General features: G+C 47.8%; 1 protein-coding gene across 2 annotated transcripts in view; it reads right to left on the bottom strand.

The window, feature by feature from the left end:
* Positions 1 to 572: 572 nt before the first annotated feature.
* Positions 573 to 26,669, bottom strand: part of ZDHHC14 (zinc finger DHHC-type containing 14) — a 273,691-nt gene continuing 247,594 nt past the window's right edge. The window contains exons 6-9 of one of the 2 annotated variants that reach the window (XM_029224120.1): positions 22,632 to 22,734; positions 21,245 to 21,354; positions 16,329 to 16,431; positions 573 to 2,219 (exon numbers count right to left, since the gene is read on the bottom strand). In XM_029224120.1, the coding sequence (XP_029079953.1) occupies positions 1,866 to 2,219; positions 16,329 to 16,431; positions 21,245 to 21,354; positions 22,632 to 22,734 (670 nt within the window). In that variant the 3' untranslated portion in view covers positions 573 to 1,865. Of the gene's footprint in view, positions 2,265 to 16,328; positions 16,432 to 21,244; positions 21,355 to 22,631; positions 22,735 to 26,669 lie in introns of both variants that reach the window. The other variant, XM_029224119.1, reaches the window with a different exon arrangement.

Raw genomic sequence — 26,669 nt, 5'->3', positions numbered from 1 at the left:
TTAGGAGGTCCAGAAAATCAAAAATGGCTGCACATAATTTACCTTTCCCATTTTCTATTCACATATACAGAGTGAAACATAAGGATGATTCAAAGATACCATGATGCAAGACTTCCGCAGTTACTTCCAGCACAAATTATTTTTTTACCTACGAAGAATTGGCCTTATTCCAAATAGACTTGAAATTGTGCTTTTCTATTTCTTTTATATAAAATGGCAACTCTTTCCCACGAGAAACAGCCTTTTTCCTTAAATGCAAATCATCCAGGGCTTCTGGTATCACCGATCAGTGTATCCTGCCTTTCATATGGCTGTGAGGAACAGAGCATGATTTCAAACATAAGTCGGTTTGGCTGTTGGGTTTATCATCTGGAAAGAAGGACAGAAGCCAGCTGAGTTCCGGCCGTTGCCTCCAAAGTGACTTACTCCCTAAGTACAGAGCCAGTGAGTTCCCTTCTAGATGATACATGAACACGGATGAAGTGGTAATTTTCTAAATTCCATTCTGAGTAGTGGCTAGGTAAGAAAGACAATCTACGTGGTCTCTGCCTAAAATAAGCTGGTTTCTCCTCCTCTTTTCTGATACCTTTACTGGGACCTCAAGTTACCCTTCAGCTTTGGCAACACTCAAACACAACGCAGAGCAGAGCAGACGCTCCAGAGCCCAGCTTCTCCCTGAGCCCTCTCCCTACAACCCGCCGTAGATTCGCTGCCATGGGCCAATCTGTAAACGGGGAATAAACTTCACAAACACCGTGTCGAAAAGAGATAACTAAAGAAAAGAAAAAAAAAACGGATGGAAATCTGCTCTTTTACCTAAGAAATCATCCCATCGTTCCCCCACAATTCAAAGATTTGACGTTTTGACTGTTTGGGGACCATTCCTCCCTAGGGATACTTCAATAAAACTGGAACTCCCCTCAGGCCATCTGGGTGACGGTGTTGTCATTTCGACTGTTAAGGATAACTGTACACAGATCCACAATAACAGAGGACGTCCTTTTATTGGCTGTCCACAGGAGTTTGGTCACACAAGGAGGTGAAGACTGTGGCAGGTGTGGTACAACACAACACCTCGGCTAACTACTAAACAGAAGGTTAACTGATGCTTGATGGGATAAAACCCCGGCAGCCCTCCGCAGCCCAGGTGCGCCACCTACCCATGTAGAATTAAGCTGAAGAAGCTGGCGACGGATGGCGTGGTCCATTAGTCTTGGTTTGTTGCACTGTCTTCCCATAAAACAGCACTTGAGAATTCACAAAATTAAAGAAAAAAAAAAAGAAGAAGAAAGAAAGCAGCAGTTGCCTTTCAATACCATCACCACCGTGAACAGACTGCAGCGTGGCATGCAAGTCCACATCTGGTCATTGTTTCCCTTTAGGTTTTTCTTAAATTAACAAATGGAATGCCATGTCTGTTTCAAATATTAGTAGCATAACACTTAAGTGCAATTTCAGTCCGGCCACAAGTGTCATAAACCTTACGTGTATCTGTCCCAGAGCAGCAAGAGGAACGCCCAGGCAGCCTCCTCTCCGCCCAGACTCCGACTAGGTGCCCCCGGAGGCTCCTCCCTCCCCACGCCCACCCTCCATATTCCAAACACCTGAAAACAGCTATGTCTCTGTTTCCACCGTTATCAGAATGGTCAGGGTGGGGCAGAGAATTCAAATGGAACCAAGCTGCCAGCCTTTGGGTCCTGCCCGCCTCTGCCATCAGAGGGGGATCCGATTTTTCTCCCAGGGCTCTTCCTGCCTCAGGACCTGGAGTCGTCGTGGCCACCCCGGCACTGGGTCGCCGGAAGTCGCGGTGGGGCCGTCCGTCCGTCGCTCCTGCTGTCTGCAGCCCCCGGGCCGGGGCCCCGCGGTCACACGGAGCTGAGCTTCACTAGGCCGCGCACCGAATCCTCGTGCAGAGAGTCCTGGCTGGCGAGGCCCAGGACGTGCATGGTGCGACTGTGCGCCAGCGGGCTGCCCGCCAACATCCCGGGCGGCGAGGGCGCTTCCTCCGGGGTCAGGAACTGGTGGCCCACGTGCTCCTCTTTCAGGGGCAGTATGTCTGTGAGCGCGGCCTCGGCGGCGAGGTTGGGCATGGAGGAGGGCGGCGTGGGCTGCCCCAGCGTCAGGCTGGCGCAGGGCGTGCCCAGGCCCGGCTTCCCGGGCAGGTGCAGCTCATCGCTGGCTAGGCTGGGCTCGCTCTGCAGCAGGGGCGTGGCCGCGGCCTGCAAAACGAATTTGGTGCTCTGAATGCACTGGTCTTGGTCGCACTGGAGAGCGGGAGGGAGCCAGCAAAGAGGAGGCGAGAGGAGTTGGCAAGGGGTGGGGAGGGAGGGGGGCACAGGGGGCAGGGAGGGGCGGGATACAAGAGAGAGAGAAACCCGTTAGTGACACCTGGGTCAGGGAGGGCAGAGAGGGTGCACAGTAGCTCAGTTCCATTTGGAGACACCTGGCTCCTGAACAGCTGCTCAAACTAACAGTCACCCACAGGTGTCCTGGGAGTACCACGCAGCCGCAGGCTTGACGCCCCGGCCCCTGTTCGCACACAGGACCTAATTTAAAAACACTCCCGTGGACAGAGGCACGGGCCCTGCCACCTGCAGTGGCCTGAGGCCAGTGCTACTTCTATGCTGAAAACCACTTTTACTACATTGTTTTAAAAGTACAGGGGCCTGTCCACCCATTTCCCGGCAGCATTATTCGCAATAGCTAAAAGGTGGAAGCAAGTGTCCATCGAGAGATGGACGGATAAACAAGATGTGGTCTGTACAGACATGGAGTATTATTCAGCTGTAAAAAGGAAGGATATTGGGCTTCCCTGGTGGCGCAGTGGTTGAGAGTCCGCCTGCCGATGCAGGGGGCGCGGGTTCGTGCTCCGGTCCGGGAAGATCCCACATGCCGCAGAGCGGCTGGGCCCGTGAGCCATGGCCGCTGAGCCTGCGCTCCGCAACGGGAGAGGCCGCGGCAGTGAGGGGCCCGCATACCGCAAAAAAAAAAAAAAAAAAAAAAAAAAAGGAAGGATATTCTGACACGTGCTGTGGCATGGATGAACCTCGAAGACATCATGCTCAGTGAAATAAGCCAGATACAAAGGAAAAATACTATATGATTCCACTTATATGCGTTACCTAGAGGAGTCAAACTCAAAGAAAGTAGAATGGTGGCTGCCAGGGTCTAGGGGGAGGCGTTGGGGAGTTACCCTTTAATGTATGGAGTTTCACTTTGCAAGAAGAAAAGAGTTCTGTAGATGAATAGTAGTGAGGGTTGGATAACAATGTGAATGTGCTTAACGCCATTGAACTGTACACTTAAAAATGGTTAAAGTGGTACATTTTATATGTATTGTGCCACACACACACACAAAAAGAAAAAGACACGGTCAACAGGAGCCCCTGAGGGCCTGATCAGACTATTGGTAAAAGCCTTAGAATTCCTCGCTGCTAAGTTTTCAGCAGCTTCGAGAACCATTAATTGAGCTGTGGTTTTTTTAATCTGTGAAAGAGAATGTCAACATTTTACAAAATATTTCCTTTTCTTCGAAGTGTTCTTAAATCTTAATCTCGTGTCCTTTGTTTCACTTTACCCGCTGGGCAAAGGAAATAGTGGAAACACATTTTTCTAGCTGGGGGAATTTGGGTCTCTGATACTGTTGAAACCCTTCCCTTGAGCTGCGGGCAGGTTTCCGAATAACTTGGAGATCTTGAACTTGAGTCTGTGCGGTGACTTGTTACCGAGTTTCAGGAGCAGGTGTGGCTATTAGGGGAGCTTATCCTGACTACGTCTGAGCAATAAGCGAGGCGCTCCACTGTTTCTGAAGAAGTTCTTAGAACAAACACATTTCCCTTCTTTACAGATGCATCTCGTATGGGTGGGTGCCTTGCTCAAGACCTTACAGATAAAAGTAGGGGATGGATCTGGGGCTTGGGACTGGGATCGTCTGACTGCAAACCCCTTTTCACCACCGCATATTCGACAGCTAGTAGGTGCTTAAGAAATGTGACTTGTCCATTATCCCCACTCTCTTTTTTCTGAACTCTAGAGTTACCATTGAACCACATACTCATAGCTTTGTGATGGAGGGACCTTGCCATCTTCCTGCCCAGACGCACACCTAGAACTTCCATCACTCACCCGCCTCCAGGCACAGAAGCAAACCAAACCATGCAACGCAGCCTTCAGGGGAAAAGAGAGTTTTCCCGAAGTCACACTTCTTTTACTTCTTCTGCTTCAGTGTGTGTGTCCTTCCTAGCCACGTGGGTTTCTTTCTAAAATCATGAGTGGTGGGCCATCCCCCAGCCGGCCCCCAATCTTCCATGAGGAGGTGGAAGAGACACCGTCTCTAAGGAATTTGCGGGTTTTAGAAGTTCAAAGACCTTGGTTTCAGACAAGAGTAAAGTTCATGACGGAGCTTTAAAAAGGGAAAGCAAATCCTGGCTTTTCTCTGATGGCTTCATTCCAGCCAAGGGAACTTCAGGACACTGAGAAGCTAGGAGAAGGGTGGGAAAGGGCTGGGGGCTGGGTGGAGGGCTACTCCGGATGAGACAAAAATGCCATTAAAAAGTGCTTGAAAGGGGCTGATTGTTAGGCATTGACAGTCATTTAGTGTCTGCGTTTTCCCAATCGTCACCCGAATCTTTTGCCACACCAGTACTCATCCAGTGGGCAACTGCGTAGCCTTCTCTGCTCTTGCAGGGAGTTTCGGCTCGGGGCAGGGACCCTTGCTGCTGTGGGACAGCACAGCTGTCGGAGCTGCAGACAGCTCGGGTCCACTCACGCTCTCCAATGCTGTCAGTTCCGTTCAGCACATCGGCTCAGTCTTGACAGAGCAGAGGTGGAGAAGAGCAACCTTCCTGATTAAACATGCATCTTCTGGAAAGTCTCCCAGGGCTCTGGATATACTGTGCTTTGCAAAGAACATTTTATGAAAATCACCATTTATTGCTCTGGCATTGCCTCCATTTTCTGTAGCTCAGTGCAGCCTCTGAGCCGCCGCACCCTGCCCGTGACCCCAGGGCTGAGATGCTGCCCCAGCCAGAGAGCTCCTGCTCTCAAGCCAGGCCCCTTCCTGGATGATGGAATCTTGTTCTCAACTCTTCCTTCTGGAGCCCTCACTCATCCTAATACCTCGGTCCACACAACGCGCCCAGCTCTGGGGAAAGATGAAATTGCAAACTAGATTTGCTGGTCTCTGTTGACCAGAAGAAAGCCTTTTTTTTCTTAAATTGAGAACTGATTGGCAAATTCTATTGCCAATAGATAGATAGATATTGCCAAGGGATCAGCCCAAGTAATTCTGACTGGCTGGCTCCAGACTCACAGGAAAATACTGGGGCTGGCCAAAAAGTTCATTCGGGGTTTTCTGTAACATCTCACAGAAAACCCCGAATGAACTTTTTGACCAACCCAATAGATTAGAGGTCAGAGCTGGAGGAGATTCCCAAGGTCAGGTGGCACAAGCATACGGGGGAGAGGCGGGCTCCCCACTCTCTTTATCTCTTTCTCCCTCTGTCTCTCCGGTCAAGTGTCCTTTCCCCTTCCCTGGTCACGCCTCTCCAGCCATGCCCTGCAGCAGAGCTCACGGGCACCCAGCAGAAAACCCTGGGACAAAAGGGCTGCCAACAGTGTCTGTTAAGTTCCTTAGAGCTCACGTTCACCGGGAGGTCGACGTGGAGTTTGAGGGGCCCTCTGAGATTTTGCACTAAAGCATCCCTGCGCTGACTTAAACGAGACACCTGTGAAACAGCACAGCATAAACTGGTTTTGCCTCCTTAAATAGGTTGTTGATTAATCAAACAAGTTATTTACGGAGACAGCACTGCGCATGTGCAAGGCGGGACCCCCATGTCTTCAGGATGAACCCGGAACCGGGAATTTTTCACTTTATGGAACTCAGAGAAGTTTGTGGAACTCAAAGTGTTGCCACTGGAGCCCTTTTGGAAGTGAGAAGTCTTTCAATAAGGAAAACCTGGCTTCCAGCAGCACGAGTAGCTTGTATGGACTGACTCAAGACTAGCCAACCAGCTTCCAAGTTTGAAATTCCCCGAACCCCTTAAAGTTCGCCTGAAACCTGGATGGAGGAAACAGATTTGAGTCCTGCCTCCTGTCTCCTTGAGAGTCAACCTTGCAATAAAGCTCTTTCTTTCTTCAAAAGCTGGTGCCATAGTCTTGGCTTCTATGCACATTGGGCAGTGAGTGAGCCCTTGCTAGGTAGCACCTGGAGGTGGGTTTACTCTGAAGCTATGAGCTTAAGTCCAGGGCCTTTTGTTTGCTTGCTTTCTAAGGCCTTGCTTGTTGTTTTGTCTTGCATATTATTTTCTTTTCTTTTTTTCTTTTATATAAATTTACTTATTTATTTTTGGCTGTGTTGGGTCTTCGTTGCTGAGCGCAGGCTTTCTCTAGTTGCGGCGAGCGGGGGCCACTCTTCATTGTGGTGCACGGGCTTCTCATTGCGGTGGCTTCTCTTGTTGCGGAGCACGGGCTCTAGGTGCGTGGGCTTCAGTAGTTGTGTTAGACGGGCTCAGTAGTTGTGGCTTGCGGGCTCTAGAGTGCAGGCTCAGTAGTTGTGGCACACGGGCTTAGTTGCTCCGCGGCATGTGGGATCTTCCTGGACCAGGGCTCGAACCCATGTCCCCTGCATTGGCAGGCGGATTCTTAACCACTGCACCACCAGGGAAGTGCCTCTTTTCCTTAAAAAGGGCTCCAAATTGCATGACTCAGGCCCCTCCAAACCTGGGTCCACTCCTGCACACACCTATTGGTGCTTTCCTGCAGCCAAACCCACAACACGTTAAAACTGTAGCAAATCCGTCCTCAGCCTCATGGCCAGGACCCTGTTGAAAATGTGCTCCAGTTTCCCAGGAGTAAAGCTTAAGGACTTAAATATGTGAAAGAAAACATTTAGCCTAAACCATTTAATTTTTTTAAAAATCGAAATGTCACAAATCTTTTCAAAATGACTATTTTGAACAGTGACTTGTGTTATCTGACTTTAAGCACCTGTTCTACAGGGATTTGTTTAAATATTTTAAAAGATGACTGTCTGAGTATAGTTGTGGATATTTCCATTGTTATAGGGACTGCTTTCATATTAATAATGAACCTACTCTGTCCCCTCCTCCAGTTTACCTTGCGGCAAGATTGTATCAGTGAGAAGGTTGCTGGGACCACCATGAACCTAAGTGTCTAAATCCTGCTGTAACCCATAGCTTTGAAAATAGTTTGCCACATTTAAACTGATTTCTATTTAGAAGACCATTCCCATTTGGGGTGCCCAGGGACCAGGCTTTCTTCCACAGGATACTGTGTTATAATCTTCCTACTGGTTCATAACAGGACACTAAAATGGGTTCCAATCAAGGAAAGGGCAATTAATTCCACTCTACCCAGTGGAATTTATAATTCTCATGATATTAACTTTGCACGTTTTGGACATCTTTTTAGAAGAAACTCAATGACTAGGGGATATCTGATTAAAAAAAAAAAAAAGTCCAGCCTCTTCCTCATTTTGCACACTGCCAAAATTCCAAGGAGGATGGGCTAATAAACCATCATTGGTTGCAATTCCCATATGAGACCTTCAAGGGACAAAATAGCCAATATTTTCAGGGTTACTGTGAAGATGACCCATGAAAAAATGTCCTTACACCTTATTTGCCCATTCTAATCCTTATTTGCCCATTTCTTCTTGATTTTTCTACTTAATTTTTTCTCTCTGGCGTCACTAATTCTCTTCTCCTCCTTCCCTCTCCATCTTTTCCTTCATTGATTTCCTTCCCTCTTATCCTTTTTCCCTCTTCTCTCTTTCTTCTTCTCCTCCTTTTCTTCCCCGCCCCTCTTTTCTCTTTGACCTTTTTACGCCACCAACCCGCCTTCCTGGCTGTTCATTCAAGGACTCATATCTTCAACCAGTAGAGGGAGACATCACTGCTCACTTTTTTTCTCTCACAACTTGGAACAGGGCTTATATTCCAGCACTAACACCAAGAAGCCATGAGGTATATTTCAATGTATCTAACCAGTTATATAATCTTAAAGAGAAACAAGCAAGCAGCCAGAGATTGGACAGTGACAATCCATCACTATGAAGAGGAAATTGAGAAACTCACTGTTTTCATTCCAAAACAACACTTTAACGGTTCATATTTATCAAATATTAGATTGAACCATATGAAATTGCCATTTTTTAGGCCAAAAGTCATCCAAGTGCTGACTACTAATAGAACAGAAACATGACTGCATTTAAGAATGTCTATGGACAGACCCTTCTGTTGGCAGCATAAAACTAATACTGTCTGGAGTGCTGGAGCGTTTGCTGTGGTTGCAGTAAGTCACTGACAGGGGGCTGACTTACTGCCCAAATGAAGCGCTGGCGTTTAACTTGCAAAGAAGCTTATGGTTTCAGATGTTTGGACGTCACACACATTATCACTTAATGTTACAGTTTAAAAATACCATAGAGATAAGTTATTTTTGTTTCTGCAGGTTTTCAAACAAAATTGCTCATGTTGGAATACATTTTATTTTGCTCTAGCTGACTTCTTGTTTGAAATAATCCTAGCATACAGATTAAAGGCTGCCAAAACCAAAGCTAGGTGTTTTCTAGATGGTCTTATATACAAATTAAGAATAAATAAAATTATTTACTTCTTTTGCTCCAATTCTTTCAAAAGTATTAGCATTGGGCATCGGTTATTTCTGCTTGGCTGTGAAGCTATGTTCTGGGGTCTTATGAATGCTCATTTACTTTAATAAAAACACTATAAATTTCTAAAATCCACCTAAAATATAGGTTAGGAGGAGTGCTTCCTCTTTATTCTTTTTAAAAACATTATCATTTAAGTTTGCTCAAGTTATTTTTTCTATTATATTTGATTTTTCAGACTATGCATGGAGAGTCCTTCTGTGAAACTAGTTTAATAAATCATGCAACTGCTAGGTTTAATCTTGTTTTGATATTGGATTAAGAGGATTTAAAATGAGGTTAAGTAAATATAGCAAATGATTAAAAAAAAATCCAACAATTATGTACTATGTTAGGGTTAGACTATCTTTGTGTTTAGCAAGTGACCCCAAAGGATCACAAGTGCCGGCTTTAAACAAACTATGATCCTGATGTCATATAGAACTTAAATTATTTGACAATCAAATGAGATATGCACACTAAAAAAGTGGACCATACCTGAATGTCATGACTGTGCATAGACACATTGTCATGGAAAGACCTTCAGTATAAGGTAATAATAAAAGCCAATAATGAGGAAAATAGGAATAACTAAAACATGGTCTTCAGTTGGCACTGGGGTTATGTGCACAAAATTCCAGTGTGGATCCTCAGAATTTCATGGGTGTTCAGATGACAAGGGCTATACTGGGGTCACATGCACTATTTAAATACTTTAGATGTCACTTCATTACTTCTCTAACGTTTTCTTTCTTGGGAATCTGTAGTAGAGGGAAGATCACTTAGTTACTAAATAACCATCCCCATCCCCCAATTATGTGAGATGGTAAGTTAACAGTGAATTTTCCCATTTTTCAGATAATAAGACCTCTATGGGTACTTTGCTGCCAGCTATCTATCAATATTTACATAATTTTTCTGCCCTGCAATTATCAGTATGTTTATCTAAGGCTACAGCCTTTACTTTTATTTCTAAAATAGTGCAATTTCCCTAGGAGCACTTTTCCTATCATTCGGGAAATGCCTTTCTGATCTAGACTTTAATAATAAAATAATAGGCAAAAATTTGGCCCAAGATACCTAGAATCTCTTTCCCTCCAGCCTTTCCTTTCTCTGCAAATGAACATGCCAAGTCTGGTGCTAAATATAAAGTCTCCAAATGCTCCTCCTTTGAGGTGAGCACTAGAAACACTTCTAGGTCAGAGGAATCATGTTCCACGGCTAAGTCAGTATTTACTGCTAGTAGAGCGGGTAGCAAAAATGGGGGAATACGGCAATGTTGGCTGCAAAATGTCCTTTAATCACAGAGATAAGGCTTCTATTCCCAGGAATGGTGGATAACCTATACTGGACTACTACTGCCTCTGTGTACAAGGAAGTATATAAAACTGGCCAACATACGTGAAGCAAACAGTTTCCAATAGTGCACAACAGACAATGCAAGGTTGCAATCCCCGAGAGGAGGGAAACTCACAGGTGAGCCCCACAGTCAACCAGCCCTTTCCTTGGGAAGAATTTCCCAACCATGGTATAGGCTGAACAGAGCAGAGGAGTTCTTCTGAGTAGAGAAAGCAGAGATCAGAGGGTAAGGAAGCTTAAGTGGCTGGATCTGTATGGCAGGGCATTGCAGAAAAGGATGCTGTGCAGAGAAGGGGGTCAGAAACGCTAGTAGGGGTTTCCCACACAAGTCTATAGCTGTGCTGTGTATGTGCAGGAAGAGTCCCTTCCCCCTTCCCCCCCCCACCCCCCAACCCAGGCTTATGAGACAACAGCTATAATGGGGCTGAGAGAGGCGTAGAGATACTAGAAGTTGAGAAAAGTAGTGCTGGGGGACATTGATCTCATTAACACCCCCAATACCTTGTTAACATGCCTGGCATCCAGCTATCACATTAGGAAGGCTATACCTTAGGAGTAAGAATCATACCCTAAACTAAGACCCTAGACCGGCCCTAACAATGGCTAAATCAAACCCTGACAAGACCTTTGAGGGAGACAGAATTTGGAGGTTGAGCTCCTTCAAATTAGAGGGGCATGAGAAACATCTCTGACTTTCCATAAATCTGTACTAACAAAATATAATACAAGCCTACACAAGTTCAAGATGATTAGCCACTAATTGAACTGCCTGCTAAAACAAGGATCAACACTTCAGAAGATAAGAAAATCCAGTCTCTACAAATATATTACCCAAAATATATCCAATAAAATATCAATATACATACAAATAAATAGAAAAATGTAACCTAGAGTTAAGAAAAAAAGTGGTGAAAAGGCACCAAACCCAAGACAGCCCAAATATGCTTAGCAGATAAGACTTTAAGCAACATAATAATGCTCAAATATTATAGAAAAATATGGCTTCAGTGAGTAAATAGATAGGGAATCTCAGTAGAGAAATGAAACTCAGCAGAGAAATTAAACAAACCAAATGAAAATTCTAGAACTAAAAAGTATAATAACCAAAGTGAAAAATTCTCTGGATTCATTTAACAGTAGATTGGAGAGGGCAGAAGAAAGAATCAGTGAACATGAAGACAGATCAGAAGAAATTATCCAATTTCTGGACCTAGAGTCTGTTATACAGAGTGAAGTAAGTCAGAAAGAGGAAAACAAATACTATATGCTAACACATATATATGGAATCTAAAAAAAAAAAAAACAAGGTTCTGATGAACCTAGGGGCAGGAAGGAATAAAGACACAGACGTAGAGAATGGACTTGAGGACATGGGGAGGGGGAAGGGTAAGCTGGGACGAAGTGAGAGAGTAACATTGACATATACACAACCAAGTGTAAAATAGATAGCTAGTGGGAAGCAGCTGCATAGCACAGGCAGATCAGCTCGCTGCTTTGTGACCACCTAGAGGGCTGGGATAGGGAGGGTGGGAGGGAGACTCAAGAGGGAGGAGATATGGGGATATACGTAAGCATATAGCTGATTTACTTTGTTATACAGCAGAAACTAACACACCATTGTAAAGCAATTATACTCCAATAAAAATGTTAAAAAAAAAGAAATTATCCAATTTGAAGAGCTGAGAAAGAAAACTTGAAGAAAAATGCACAGAGCCTCAGGGACTTACCCTCTGGGGCAATATCAAATGAGTTAACATATGAGTAATTGGAGTCCCAGGAGGAGAGAAAATGAGATGAGGCCCCCCCCAAAAAATTGAAGACGTAATAGCCAAAATGTCCCAATTTGATGAAAAATGATAACTTTCAGATCCAAGAAACTGAGTGAACTCTGAGGAGTTTAATAGTGGAGATCACCCTTGGACTAGGTCAATAATTTACTTGGGTACTGATGTTTCCACCTGGACAAACCTTTAACACAGGCTAAAGTGCTGCAAAATGGTTTGGGCTTAGGGGAAGCAAGTGAAGAGAAAAAAAGAAGAGTTAATGTGTCATTGGTTAACACTGTCATTTGTAACAGAGCAGAAACTGAAGTTTCATAGATATTTGCTTGGTCCAATCGTAGGTCAGATTATGGAGTGGTTACATTCAGTTCCACAGCTGGTTTTGAGACTGACCACAGCAGATTAATCACCATTCTGCATGGAAGCCCTGGGTGATGTGATTTCACAGCCCTGGGAGGAGGCTTCATGCCACTCTGCTCCATAAGACCTTCCCACCTGGGAAACTTTTGGTATATGGTTAAAGAAGAGCACTTTCCTTAGAGTCAGACTGCTAAGGACGAAAACTCAGCTCAGCCACTGGTTAGCTATGTCACAAACTTAGCCTCCCTGAATCTCAGTCTCCTCAAAGGGGCAATTAGAATACCCACGTCAGGTGGTTCTGTGAGGATGAAATGAGATGATAATGTAGCCCAGTGCCTGGCACATAGTCAATTTCTCTCTCTTTCTCTCTTTCCCTCTCTCATTTAACCAACACTCACCGAGACCAACTACCATAGGAACTAGCCTAGACAATGGGGATATAGTGCTGAACAAACAGCATTAAACATTCAGTTATTATTTTATTATTGCCTGAAATGTTTTTAATAGAGGGTAAAAACTTTCATTCACAATTAAAATTCATATATCCTGAAATTCGGCTTAAATTCCCTTTAACGTATAGATGATTGATAACAGATCTTTTGCAAAGAGCAGATTTTGACAGGAGAGAGAGGGTGAGGATAACGGGCTGTGGCGACTGAAAGCATATGGGAGGGAGTCACTCTACACACAGTCAGTATTCACGGCTACAGCGCAGCAAAGTGTAGGGTTGACAGCAGGGACTGTTGGGGTCAAAGTGTGAAGCTGGAATTGGCCAAATTCACTGAAGTTCTCTGTGCCTGTTTTATTAATCTGTAAAATGGGGATAAAATTAGTAGCATCCTCACAGGGTCAGCGTGAGTTATCCATGTGACAGCCTTGGAAGGGCATGTGGTATGCTACGTGCTGGTAAGCTGTGGGATCTGGTAAACACTACGCAGTGGGAGCATGAATGAACTGGAGAGAGGGGCTGGGGCGGAGACACGTCCGGCTTCACAGTCTGCTTAGTGCCAGCCCTGCCCGTGCAGGACTGTCTCCTCCCCCTGCACTCCTGTTAATATGGTACTTATACCACCGAAGCCATAAAGAACCACGGAAACAATGAAAAGGCTCACGCTCTAGGTGCCTGAATGCAGGCTCTGAGTTGGAAGGAACCCTGAGGGTCAGTGTCCAGCCCTCCCGCCAGTGCTGACTCCTCTGTGGCCACGTTGCTGGGGGTGCCACCTCCCCCAGCCTGAACACCTCTGCGGCAGGGGCTCCTGTCTGCCGTGAGCTCTGGGTGTTGGGCATTCCCCTCTTGGATTGAGTACCATCTGCCTGCCGGGCTCACCTTCCGGTCCCAGTTCTGGCTTGTGGGACCATGAAGAACATATCTCATCTTACTTCCCCAAACAGCTTTCAGCTCCTGCCTCTCCTGAACACGTTCTGACGTACTGGGGGCACTCCCAGCAGTGGGTAGGCGCCTTGGGACCAAAAAGAGTTCCCCCAGCCTTAAGCCCAGTGGAAACCTGGGTTTCCCCTAACACAGGCAGCATGGCAAGACAGGAAGCGCAGGGCGCCCCAGGCAGTTAGCTTTTAAATTGATCTGTCTACAAGCAACTCACTACTTTATAATTGGTAATGATTTCTCTGTAATCACATGTGTGCTGGGGAATTCTTATGAAGTGAGAAAAACCCAACCTACAAATCATTTCTAAGATGTAATGAAATTTTGATGAAAGCTAAATTTAACAATTAATGAAGCTGACATATTCATGGGTCTCATAGACATTAAACATTTATTAATTTTGATTTTGCTGTTTTCTTTTCATGTTTCAGAGCTCGTAATTTTTTTTCAGGCCTTAAAATTTTTCATAGTCCCCAGAAAAGCACACAGGTGCTTTGCCTGTGGTGTCTAGTGGGTAGAATGACCATGTCCTGTCTCTTGGCCCATGGGTTAATTTGATCCTACCAAGGCCATCACTTCATGAAGCCATGTTGCCATGTCACTGCACCAAAGGGAACTCCTTCCCTCTAGTTCCTAGTTCCACATTCAAGGTGGAGCCTTTTGCAGATGTGACAAAATTGGAGGAAGAAAGGAATGAGGAAAGGAAGACAGGAACAAACTAATATTTGTTCAGAACTTCCCTTGAGCAAGCCCCTGTGAGGGGAACTTTCAAATACATTCAGTTGAATGTTTAACCAGCACCTACTATGTGCCAGGCCCTTTGTTATAAAGTGGTGATGGGAGGGAGGTGAACATCATTATCCCCTTCTTCATTTTACAGTTTAGGAACTTAAGACTCTCGGGATGAAGTGACTTGCCAAGGTCACCCAGCCCCGAGTCAGTCACTGCAAGCCCAGACTCTCTGATCCCACATCCCAGCTCTCTGCCTTTCCCTGCTGTGTTCAGTTGTACATAAATCTGTCCATTTGCAAAGCTTTTCCTTCCATTGTCTTTCATAATTATCCTGTTCTATTATCCTCACTAGTAGTATCCAATTAGATAAAGAAACTTGACCTGATGGGGGCAGAATTGGCAGGCATGGGTGGAGAGAAAGTTAGCAAAAGATAATAAATGCTGATTTCAAAAAATAATCTTCCAGGGGCTTCCCTGGTGGCTCAGTGGTTGGGAGTCGGCCTGCCGATGCAGGGGACACGGGTTCGTGCCCCGGTCTGGGAGGATCCCACATGCCGCGGAGCGGCTGGGCCCGTGAGCCATGGCCGCTGAGCCTGCGCGTCCGGAGCCTGTGCTCTGCAACAGGAGAGGCCACAACAGTGAGAGGCCCGCGTACCGCAAAAAAAAAAAAAAAAATCTTCCAGCATGTGGGATGAAATCACATTAATATCTCAGATGACAAACAGGAGCACGTCTTATAGTTTTTTTTTAAATGCTAGATCGACTGGATTCTAGGATAACTAATAAAATTGATTCACATCTCCAGTATTCCAAAGTGAATTTCTACCAACCATGTCATTCCTTCATAAGTATGGCGAAGCAAACCTCCCCCGAGCTTTCTATATAGCAACCTGCAGGGCACCTCCCCCTATCCCCAGGCATCCGAGGGTACCCCATTTCTACATATTGAAATCAGCTTCCCCCTAACTGGCACCTCCTTTTATATTTCCTGTTGGTGATGTGTATGGTCATCTTGTCACCAAGCTGAAAGGCAGGAGGCACCCCTGGCTCCCTGCTCCCAGATTTCCACATCAGCTCCATCTCCAAGTCCTGGGCTGTCAAAGCCTCTTTTCTGAACCCACTCTGCTGTCCTGGCCTGTTTGTCATGGACTCTGTTGTGGGTGATGCAGGTCTATAGAGAGCAAACAGTGGGCCACAGGACTGGGTCCCTTTCAGAAACACTTCTTTAGGGGAATTTGTTCCTGATAAAGAGAGGCCATTGACTTGCAGACCACTGAAGAATTTTAAGGCACTGATGGTCGGGGCCAGCCAGACTGTGAGCTCAGGTGCCCATGGAAAGACTCCATCCCTGCCCCGTCTCCCAGGTGCAGAGTGAAAACAAAGCATCCGTCCCACACCTCCATAGAAGCATGACCCAGGGACCTCTCTGGAGAGGCGCCAGTCAGTTTTTGCTGTCAATGAATGAACAGCTTGTCTGATTCTTTGCACTAAGGCGTGCATGGCTGATCTAAGGTTTTGGCTGAAAGTGGGTCAGTTTTTGCTGTCAATGAATGAACAGCTTGTCTGATTCTTTGCACTAAGGCATGCATGGCTGATCTAAGGTTTTGGCTGAAAGTGGGGAGACCTGGCAGCTGAGCCCACTGCACATTTAAAGAGGGGCTGAGGGAGCGGGTGCAGACTGAGGCAAAGGGACAGCACGGGACTCGGGGACTCTCCACACAGCCAGCCCTGCTTGGGGCAGCTCTCGCCCACCCCAGACAGCAGCCCGGTTCTGTGTGAGGGGCTTTCCAGAGCAAGCTGCCTCAAGTTGTTTCTGGAAGAGATGTGTAGCTCCCCGACACAACCCCGAACAAACTGACTACCTGTTGGGCGGGGGGCGTAAGCCTTCGGCGGATATCGCCTTAATTTAACGCTTCCTTGCCCTCTCTGAGCCTGCCAGCCCAGGGGTGTCCCGGGAAGCTTTCTAGGTGACTGACTGTTACAGGTCAGTGAACACAGATGTGGGAGAGAAGCCTCTGTGGGGCGCTGCAGGTCCTACCGTATCGCTCTGTGACTGTGTGGCCCCGTACGCGGCCATCCCGTTGGAGGGTGCGGCTGGCCGTGGGGTGTCAGGCTGGATGTACCCTCTTCTGTCAATGAGGCTGCAAGAGAAAACAGAACAATGCAGGGGTCAGAGAGCAAATAAAAAGCCCAAAACACCGACAACGCTCTCTTAATTTCCATCTCGGGGGTCCGTCTTCTGTGATGGGCCCCCAAGGCACTTCAGAATACACCTCTGCTCGCCTTCATGTGTGGTCAGGCTCCAGAGTCTACCACTTCTGCCCTTAGAAACGCCTGGAGCATCTGTTCCCTCCCTGCCACCTGCTGCAGGCCCCGCACTCCCCCCCTCCCCCATCCTGATCACGTCACCCCTCCTGCCTGCACAGCCTCCATCACCTGCCATCGGAGCCCAGACCCCCTTGCTCGGCCTTCAGGCCTCACACAACCTGTCCCCAACCTTCCTCTCTGGCCTCAAATCCACATCTTGTCACACATGGCATTCACAGCTTCATTCCTTCAACAAGCGTGTCTGAGCACCTACTATGTGCCAGTGCTCTGCCCGGGAGCAGAAGCCACGTACCCGCTGTGCGTTCTCTGCTTTGTCGTCTCTATTTCTGTTCAGGCTGTGGCTTTTAATTGCCCGAAGTCACTTTCCCTTCCCGTCCGCTGTCTATTCTTCTCGGCCTCCAGCCCCTGCTCTTGGCCCTATATCCGCTTTCTTCCCTCATCTGGCTTCTCTTAGCCCTGCCTGTGATCCTCCTGATGGCACATGCCACTGCTGGCCTGATGTCACAGTGATCTATACGAGTGACTTCTCTGTGGAGCAGCCCGCAGGCTCCCGAGAGCAGGCTTCATCTCGTCTCCCCCACGGCACCTGTCCCGGAGGATCTGGCCCCTCTGTCCCGCCCTCGGAGCGCCGTGGGCGCCGTATCACATCACGCTGGCTCCACGTGTTTCCGTGTGCGCCTGTCGTGAAGCGTAAGCACCACGAGGGCAGAAACGGGGTCTTCTTAATCATCATTATCTCCACAGCTGCCCCCCAGCGGGTGCTGAACAAACGCTTCTGACTGAGCGAGTAAAAACGGGTCCTCGGTCTCCCACCGACAAGTTTCCTGAACAATGTTTCTGTGTTTACTCTATGGCACTGTTGCCCAGGTAGGAGGTGAGGGTGAAGCTTCCTTTGCCATCAAAAGGGTTTTTGCCTATTTCCTCCCTGAGTGAAGACTCCGTGTTGACCTCGGGTCTAAGGACAGAACTGCAAAGGGCAACAGGAGGTTCGGCCACTAAGTGGGGCTCCCGCCCTGGCCTCCCGTGGGGTGGGGCTGGGCCTCTGAGGGACGCCCCAAGCACATCCACGTGCCCACACGCTCCTCCTCCTGGGGGCGGGGCCCGGGCGGCTGAAGGCTGTTCCACGTGTCAGCTTGGCTTTCAGAAGATACGGGTTATCATCACAGCTACCACCTCAGGTCTTCCAGTGACAGACTAACAAGCCATTAAAAAATACTTATGACAGGATCTGGAAGTGGGACTCTGCTTCAGTTTCAGTCAAATCCCCTGAGGTTTAGAAAAAACAAGAGGCTACAAGAACCTCCATCCTCCAAAGGGGAGGTGTTGGATCCCCATGCAGGACCGTCAAAGGGATTCTCAGACCAAGTCTGCAGCCGCCTTCAAGGGTGTCAAAGAGCGAAGGAAAGGGCAAAGAAGGATGTCTTGGGGAGAGGGGTCACCCGCTCCTGCCAATGATGAGATCCAGGGGTGGGGCCAGGCTCAGTCCCTGGGAGAGAGCTGGTGTGCAGCTGGCTCAAAGGGGCATGCCGGGGGTCAAATTGTTTGCTCCCAAAGGTATGCTGAAATCCCAGCCCCGGTAGGGATGAAGGGGTGGAAAATGTTAACTTACACTGAACTTTGAAGTTCCGGTTCACTGAAATGACACTATTTTGGTGGAAATGAAAGTGCCCCGAGCCTTTTTTTTTTCCAGCTGACAGGAGAAATTAAGGGACTTGCAGGGGATTTCATCCAGGAGCAGAAAAAGAACTAGGTCATCAAAAGAGTGGGGACAGCAGGGATTATAGAAAAAGTTGTTCTCAGCCTGCTTCCCATGCGTTCAGCCTGTTTAAAGTACCAGCCACGCACCCGAGACTGTGACACTCTGCCCCAAGTCTCTTTTTGGCCCTCAGAATGGCCCTCGAGCCCCTCCTAAGCTCACCTCATCTCTTGCCTTGCCCCCCGGGACTCCCCTCACTCCCCCAGTTCCTCCTCTGACAAGCCGGGCTCTCCTCTCACCTCTGGGCCTTTGCACATGCTGTCCCTTCTCTCCTCCCACAATTCCTTCTCCCCAGTTCCTCCTGATCCTTTAGAATGGTTCATACCTTACATCCCCCTCTTCTGGGAAGCCCTGCCAGGTGTCCATGGCACCTGCACCCCGACCCCATCCCAGCCCCTCCCCCTGTGCAGACCTGCCCTGGACAGACCTGTATTGTTGACGTTCTCTCAGGCGCATCCCTGGACCCCAGCACACAGCACGTGCTCAGTGACAGCGCCCAAGTGAATTCTTACGACTGGCTGACCCACAGCACCAGCCCGTAGGGCCTGACCCTGACCACACCTTGGGACTTTCTGTCTTTCCAATCTTCCATTCCTCCTGCCAGACTTGTTATGAGGACCCCCCTCCCAAACCTGGCTGTTCCCACCCTGCTGCCCCCCCCAACTCTGGGGACACTGCAGGGAATGGGACATGGGTCTTTGCCCCCATGCTCCATGGCTCTCATGGGGAATCTTGAAGACACCCTCTCCCTCCCTCGTGAGTACATCGTTACACTAAGAATGCTTTAGAGGCATCCCAGGCACATGGCGCTGGGCACACAGGTGGTGCTTAGTCCCTGTCTGAGGCGAGGGACACTGCTCATTCTTCAGGCCTGTCTGGGATGCCCGTGCAAGGCCCTGGTGCTCTTTTAGTGCACAGGGGTTGGGTGAGGCAGGGCAGAGACAGCAGAGGGCGAGGAAGGTGACAGGAGGGAACAGCGAAGACAGACACCATGCCCCTGCCCACTTCTGCCCAGGCCAGCTCTGGGAACCTGTGGGCAAGCGAGAGAGGGCAGCGCCCCATCTTCCTGCACAAACCCTCGAGTGGTCAAGCTCTTCCGAGGGGAGGGCCATCCCTGAGAAATGCTCCATCCAGAGGGACTTGGATTTTGGAAAGAATACAGCCTCAACTTAGCCAAACCAGCAAATTTAATCCAGTTGTGGAAGAAATAATTTCGCTATGACAAGACTTGATCTATAAACAACACAGAATGGCACCAAATGCAAATCAAAGACTTGGGAACGAGAAAAGAGATTCGGGCAAAACGTGAGACTTCTACATTCCTTTCCTAGATTCAGGTGTCTGTTTCAGAGACGGGGTAAGATGCTTGTTCATGTCTCTTTTGCCTCTTCTACTCTGTGCTTCATGGTCTGTCCCCACTATCCACAAATAAACACACACCAGGAGGAAACACAAAGCTAAACTGTGAAAAAACAAGCATTTCCAGAGGGTTTTTCTGGCCTAAAGAGCCCCAAGAGGGACTACTGGGTGAGTCTGGAGCTCTCTTGGGGGAGGGGCACCCTCCAGGCATGACGGACGCCCTGGCCTGAGGCAGCCCTTCCGTCCAGAGCCCTTGGCTGTCCCTTCCTGCTGTCCCTCCTCAGAGGAGGCCTGGGAGGGGCAGGTCAGGGGCCCCCGAGGGCCCCAAATTCAGGACGAGTGGCACACTGGGCTCCCAACTTTCTAGACCCAAACTGGAAAATGATCAATTTCTAATTACCCAGTGGCACCAGGAACTATAATCCAGTACCAATTAATAAGTGGCCTTGGAATATGTGTTTGATATTTTGGGGGGCGGGGTGGGGGCGGGAGCCACTCTTCCTTCCCTAACGAGGCTTCACCAAGGCTGATGATCAAACCCAGTTTGTGCTCCATGAGCACAAGTCAGTGATGACTGACCGTGCAGCTCTAAGTGCACAGCGGGGCTGCTGTGGACGCAAGCCAGTAGCTTTTGTGGTTTCTCTCCATGTACACAGTTAGAGGCCAAAAGCGAGGAAGGCTTGGAAACTCATTCTAGAAACCTGGAAAACTTGCTTAGCAAATAATGTTTGATTTGGCTAATCTGTTGGAAATATTCTACAAGAGCGTAACTCATAAATAATCAAGACTTGGAGGAAGCTTCTACCATTGACACACACAGGTTCTGACGTCAGACGCCTGGGTTTGTGTCCTGACCAGGCAGCATTTCCACCTGTGTGATCTTGAGCACGTTATTTAACCTCTCTGTGTCTTGGTTTCCTCTACCATATAATGGGATATAACAGTACCGACCTCATAGGTACAGAGTGAGGTTTTAAAAGTTAATCCACGTAAAGCACTTAAAACAGAGCCTAACACTATCCAGTAAATGTCAGCCACGGCCATTATTAACAGGACTGCTGTCTTATCATCACCACAATCTCCACTGCTTCAGCCCACACGGATCTCTCCCTCTGAACTATTCTAGCATTTCTATTCTGCACAACTCAGCTCTTAGCACTTACGTCTACAGGCTTTCTAATCGCTTCCTACCTGTGTCCTGCTCCCTCATGACAGCTGGATGTTCAACAGCATCTAATGATTCATGGGGTCACCTGACTCAGTGTCCCTGTTTTGATCCTGAGGGGATTTTCCCCAAACTTGACACAAATTCAGTAGAAAGTTATGCCAAGCGTAACACAAGCCAGATCTCTACATCGTTAAGGCCACGTCTCCGCAGCACAGAGCGGAGTGCTGACCTGGCTGGCGGTCATTGCCGCCGGCCAGGTCACTGCTGCCCGAGGCCTGCGCTAACACACTAGGGTGTGTGTTTCCCAGGTCTGTTATCGGGCATCGTGCCGTCTGAATCTTACCTTGGAGAAATGGGCCCACACAGGGCAACACAGCAATTTGTAAAGATATTTCCGTAGCTGTAGGGGTTGTAATTCTCTTTCCCTCTTTTATTTGACCAAGATCCTTTAATCTGAAAGAAAAGGATAGTCAATGACACAGTATCCATCTCACCAATGTCACAGTTCGGGCCGATCAGAAGAAGCCTGTAAAGAATGCAATGATCATTACTCATTTCTTCAGCAGAAGAAACTGAGGTACTTTTCTCAAGGAAAACTGGCATTAACCCCAAACTTGGAAATATCCCCAAACAGCAGGTGAGATTGGGGAGAAACAACATTCTCTGGGGAAGATAATCTCTTATTTCTACTACATGGTACTTAAAAGGCAGCTCACATAAGCCAGTGGAGATTTCTTGATGCTACATTTAGAGTGTTAAATAGTAAAGAAATGAATGGTAGCAGAGGAGTAACACGCCTCCCCTAACGGCCCATTTTTTTAAAAAAGATTTTTTATGTGGACTATTTTTTTTTTTAGTCTTTATTGAATTTGTTACAGCATTGCTTCTGCTTTATATTTTGGGTTTTTTTGGCCACGAGGCATGTGGGATCTTAGCTCCCCGACCAGGGACTGATCATGCACCCCTTGCATTGGAAGGTGAAGCCTTACCTACTGGACTGCCAGCAAAGTCCTTAATTGCCCATTTATAGCCTGAATTCAGCCTCATCATATTGCAAAATAATTCTGCAGGGTATTTCTAGTGTTCTCAGTTAGCATGTACAAATAACCATCTTAATATTCTCGGAACTCATCTATCTCATCAGCACTGATTTTTCTCAAGCCTCTGAGGCAACCTAATTCTGAGACATTTAATTCATGTACTGATAGAGGCTTCTGTCAGAATCCAAATATTCAGAGCAAAAAGGACCAGGCTCACGAAGAAACATTTTCCAGCATTATGTTTTCTGGTTTTGTATTTCCTCTCCATCTGCATTAAGTACAGGCAGATAATCCTGGATAAAAAGTTAAACTTTGGGTCAGTGCGATTGCCTCCCAAAATGAAATGGAGCCGTTATCTGAGAGAGGCCAGCCTGTGAGGTCTCTCTTCATCGGGGCAGGGTGACAAGTTGCTGATAGAATTATTGCAAAGGAATAGAACAGAATCCCTCCTCGGGCCTTGGAATTGGGGGTCACTCGGCCGATCTTAGTATCTAAGTGACGTGGTCAGAGAGCAGGACAGTTCGGAGATTCGCAATAGAGAAATTGGAGACTGATGTCGGAAAATGCTTCCCGTGCAGGCTCTTTGCTCCCAGGGGCTCCCATCTGGAAAGGGAGCCTGGGCCCCTCACCTCTTCTTTCTCTATTTCCCACGAAAGAACATGCCCGCGTCCCACCTCACCAGGAACTTACGTCTTCATTTGTGGTCTGGTTGGAGCTGATCAGGTACGTGTGGAAACCCGAGAGCCCCACGATGGACCAGACGGAGAAGAAGCAGACCACGGCCTCCAGCACGGTACCCGGAGTCAAGGAGGTGAACCAGTAGGACCGTGATGTTCTTAGGGCCCCAGGGAGCTGGATGACTGAGATTTGGACAGAAACCGCCCCCAGGCCCTCACTCAGGCCCTTGCGTCCACCTAGCCTGGCATCAGTGGTCTTGTAGCCACAGGAGACCCTCAGGGGCAGGCACGAGGCCACATTCTCCTTCATGGTACAGCGTTTGTGCTCAGTTAAGTGATCGGTGGGCTCCCTGAACAGGTCTCGTTCCCTTCTCATGGCTGACAGTTCCTCTGACTGTCCTTCCCACCCGAGCTTGGCCCTTTCCTCGTGACTCACTGTGTAGCCAAAGGTGGCGGCAGCAAAACCAGGAGGCACGCTGGCTGGAGCTGGCAGCGGCCCAGGCTTTTGATGAATGGACCCAATACTGAACATCACTTCAATCACAGGCTCTACCTGTGGCTTCTGAAAGCTGGGACTGTCGCACTGACAGGTTTCCCTCTCGACCTGATTTGAGGCTGTGACAGTCATTTGCAGGGCTGACCTCGGGCGGCTGAGACCAGGCAGGGTTTATCTTCCTGGCTTTCTCTCTCCCTGGATGGCCCTTCCACCCACTGGCTGCCTGCCCCCGCTGTGGATGGGCTTCTGACCCGCTGGGGCCATTTCTCGGTGTGGCATCAGGGTGAGCAGTATTTTTTCTTAGGGAACCTTTTCCCAGCCCCTCAGCCCACCCCGACACATATGACTGTCCTCAGCTATTGACAGGCAACTAGAAAACCTGGCTCCACACCAGACTGTGAGTGATGGGGAGTCTCGAGTTCCACAAGATGCACTAAAACCAAAGGAGAAAAAGCCCGGCATTCTTCAACAGACGAGATAAATCAGCCAGGAGTGTGGCAATTTGAAAAGACTAGAGAATATTCCTGTCCCACAAATACTTATAAAATTCTATTTACAAGATAAAGATGTTTCTCAGGAAAAAATAATTCATCATAGGTCTGGGAGTTTAAATATCCATCATGCATCCTCCATTGATAAATTACAGGCCAGAGAAAGTAAATACTCATGCTTTCCTAATGCTTCCAGGGATGGAAGCCATAGATCATGCTGTAATACATCACCATTGATTTTTTTTTTCAGGACTGGATATCATTTATCTTCAGAGCAGAGAAATGAATGTATCATCCGGTGCAACGCCATCATTTGCCACGTCATGATTAACAGATGCCACTGTCCGGCATGTGGGGCTGCACACAAAACAGGGAACGAATGCGCTTCCTGCTTGTTAACTGACTTTCAGCATCGGGATACACCACTGGGTCTGCTCTTGGAAAAGTGGAAAAATGCTGTATTTTTCTTTCTAAGGTTTAAATTTCTAGAAACTGCAAGGCCTCAGAAAAGCCCCGCCCAGAAATTAAAAGGCCATCTCAAGAGGAGGACGCCCAGCTGGCCAAGGTGAAGACAGCGCAGAGCAGCGGGATCTTGCAGATCCAACACAGGGTGCCCCTGGGGGGTGGGAGTGCTGCCCGGTCCTCTCGGAGGAAAGAGGTGAACGGGCTGCAGGAGGAGCTGCACCTACCAAGATGGATTCTGGAAAAGGGGATAAGTACGGAGGGGTGGGGAGGAGATGCAGAGAAGCAGGCCCCTCCCCAGGGCTGCCACCAGCCCTTCTTTTCTGCCAGGGTTACCCAGGGGGACAAACGGTTATGGCAGAGGCCTCGCTGCACATGGGGACACAGGGATGGTGGCCCAGGTAGCAAAGAAGATCTCATTCTCAACCGCCTCCTGACAGGTCGGGGCTCACAGACGCCCCCCCTCCCAGCCTCATCTCCCCACCCAAGAGGACACAGATGGGGGAGCAGCCACGTGGGAGCCCTGCCTGCACTGGCTTGAAAGCAGAGAAGTGGAGCCCAGGGAAAATGATGAGGAAGTAGTGGGAAGCCTGCGTCGGGAGAACCGCGTTGTATAAAAGGGGATGACACTGGCAGTGACTTTGCACAGGCTGGAAGGAAAAGACAAGAGGCAGAAAGGTCAAAGAGGAGGTGACAAATGGAATGGAAACAAGGGTAGAAAAGAGAGAATGAAGAACGAACCAAAAGAGTTATTTACTGACTAATACACGAAGAGCCAAACTTCGGTATCGGAAACACTTAGATGTCAACGACAGTTTACAATCCAGGCAGAATGACGGTCATGTCAAAACACATGTAACATCCACACGTGTGAACCAGGTAAAAGCTGGCATGTGAAAGTGGAGGAGGTCACGGCATCTAACGTGGCTACGTCTCCCTCTGCAGCTCCTGTTCCTTTTGTGGCTGCTGTTCCCTTTGTGATGCCACTTACATGATTACCTCCAAAAGGAGGCGTTGTTACCAGTGGATGTGGAGTTTTAAATGTTTATAGCAACCCCCCAAATTCGCAGTGTTCTATATTAATATCTCAAGTGCTTGGTAACATTTTATAAATAGCAGAATGCAGTTTCACTGTTAGCTCACAGCTGTGTCCAAATGAGGAATTCAAGGTAGGATGCAAGATGCAGCCCCCTCCGCTTCTCCCCTTACAGCTGCCACTTCGCCCACAGGACGTCTGAAGGAATAATCATCGTTATTCGTAACAATGGCTGGCATCATTGGCTGTGTGTCAGGTCCTGTTCCAAAGGCTTCACGTGGGATGAATTGGGAGATGGGGATTGACATATATACACTAACATGTATAAAATGGATAACTAGTAAGAACCCGCTGTATAAAAAAAATAAAATAAAATTCAAACAAAACAAAACAAGAGCTTCATGTGGATTAATTCACTTAATCCTCAGAGCAACCCAGTGAGAAGTGTGATTCCCACTTAACCGACAGGGAAACCGAGGCAGGAAGCAGTTAAGTAATTTGTTTAAGAAATAGCAGAGCAGGGATTTGAAGCTTGGAAGTCTGGCTCTGCCAGTAGGACAGAAAAGCCATGGGCCGATTCCTTTCTGAATTCTTGCTAAGGGACACGTGGCTCTAGGCTGACCCCAACCTCTGCTGGGGGGGATCGGGACCCTCCTTGTCAGGGTTTCTTGAACCTATGGCACCTTAAGGAGTCCATCCCCTTCAAATTCACTCTCAGACAGAGGTACGAATATCTGAACAACACATCTTCTCACTGACCCGATAGCTTGACGTTGAAAATATCTATGCCATAGTAAGTTAAGAAACATAAATTTCTTTTTTTTTTCATAAATTTCTTTTCAATGTATCAAAACCCACTTACTGATTTTTTTTTTTTTAAAAAGAGACATGAGTGGAAACAGGCCAACTCCAGTAGGAGCCAATTTAATAAGCAGCTGGATGTTTATTGCATCAGAGATGGGTTCCAAATCACAGCCATTACCACTGCCAGCCTCCGTGTCTCCTCCCCAGCCCCCCAAAAAGAAAGGGAGCCCCCTCTGTGGCCAAGAGTATGGCTTTAGATTCCCTGCAGCTGCTAGCTCAAAATGCTGCACACTGAGGTACTCGCTAGATGACTATGGAATTGAAAAAGACTGAAAAATGCCGGCGGGCAGGCGCCCCTCCCTTGGGTTTCCACGCAATCCCAGAACTGCCTGCTCTGTGCCTTTCTAGGCACCTGGCCTGGCACTCCGGACAGCAGACGGTGGGGGAAGGTAAGCTTCCCATCCTCAGGGTACAGGGGTCTGCTTGCCTGTGGGAAGGTAAGCAAGGGGAGACGACCTTGCAGGGACATGGAAATAGTATTGGGCAGAATGGTGAGGGCACCTCAGTATTTGGAGAATCGTAAAAGGTGAGAGGTAAGGAACCAAAGGTTTTTAACCTTATTGGGTTCCTACGCTTTTCTCAGAAAAAATGCACATAAACACATTTTTTTCCTTATAATTTCAGGAGGCTTAAAAACGCCCCTGATGCCTCTGCATGGATACACATGGACCCCAAGTTAAAATGTCCTGATTTATTCGAATC

Source organism: Monodon monoceros, unplaced genomic scaffold, assembly GCF_005190385.1.
Source record: "Monodon monoceros isolate NGI ecotype Baffin Bay Population unplaced genomic scaffold, NGI_Narwhal_1 Super_Scaffold_15, whole genome shotgun sequence".
NCBI lineage: Eukaryota > Metazoa > Chordata > Mammalia > Artiodactyla > Monodontidae > Monodon > Monodon monoceros.
This window is presented reverse-complemented; position numbering and strand designations above follow the sequence as displayed.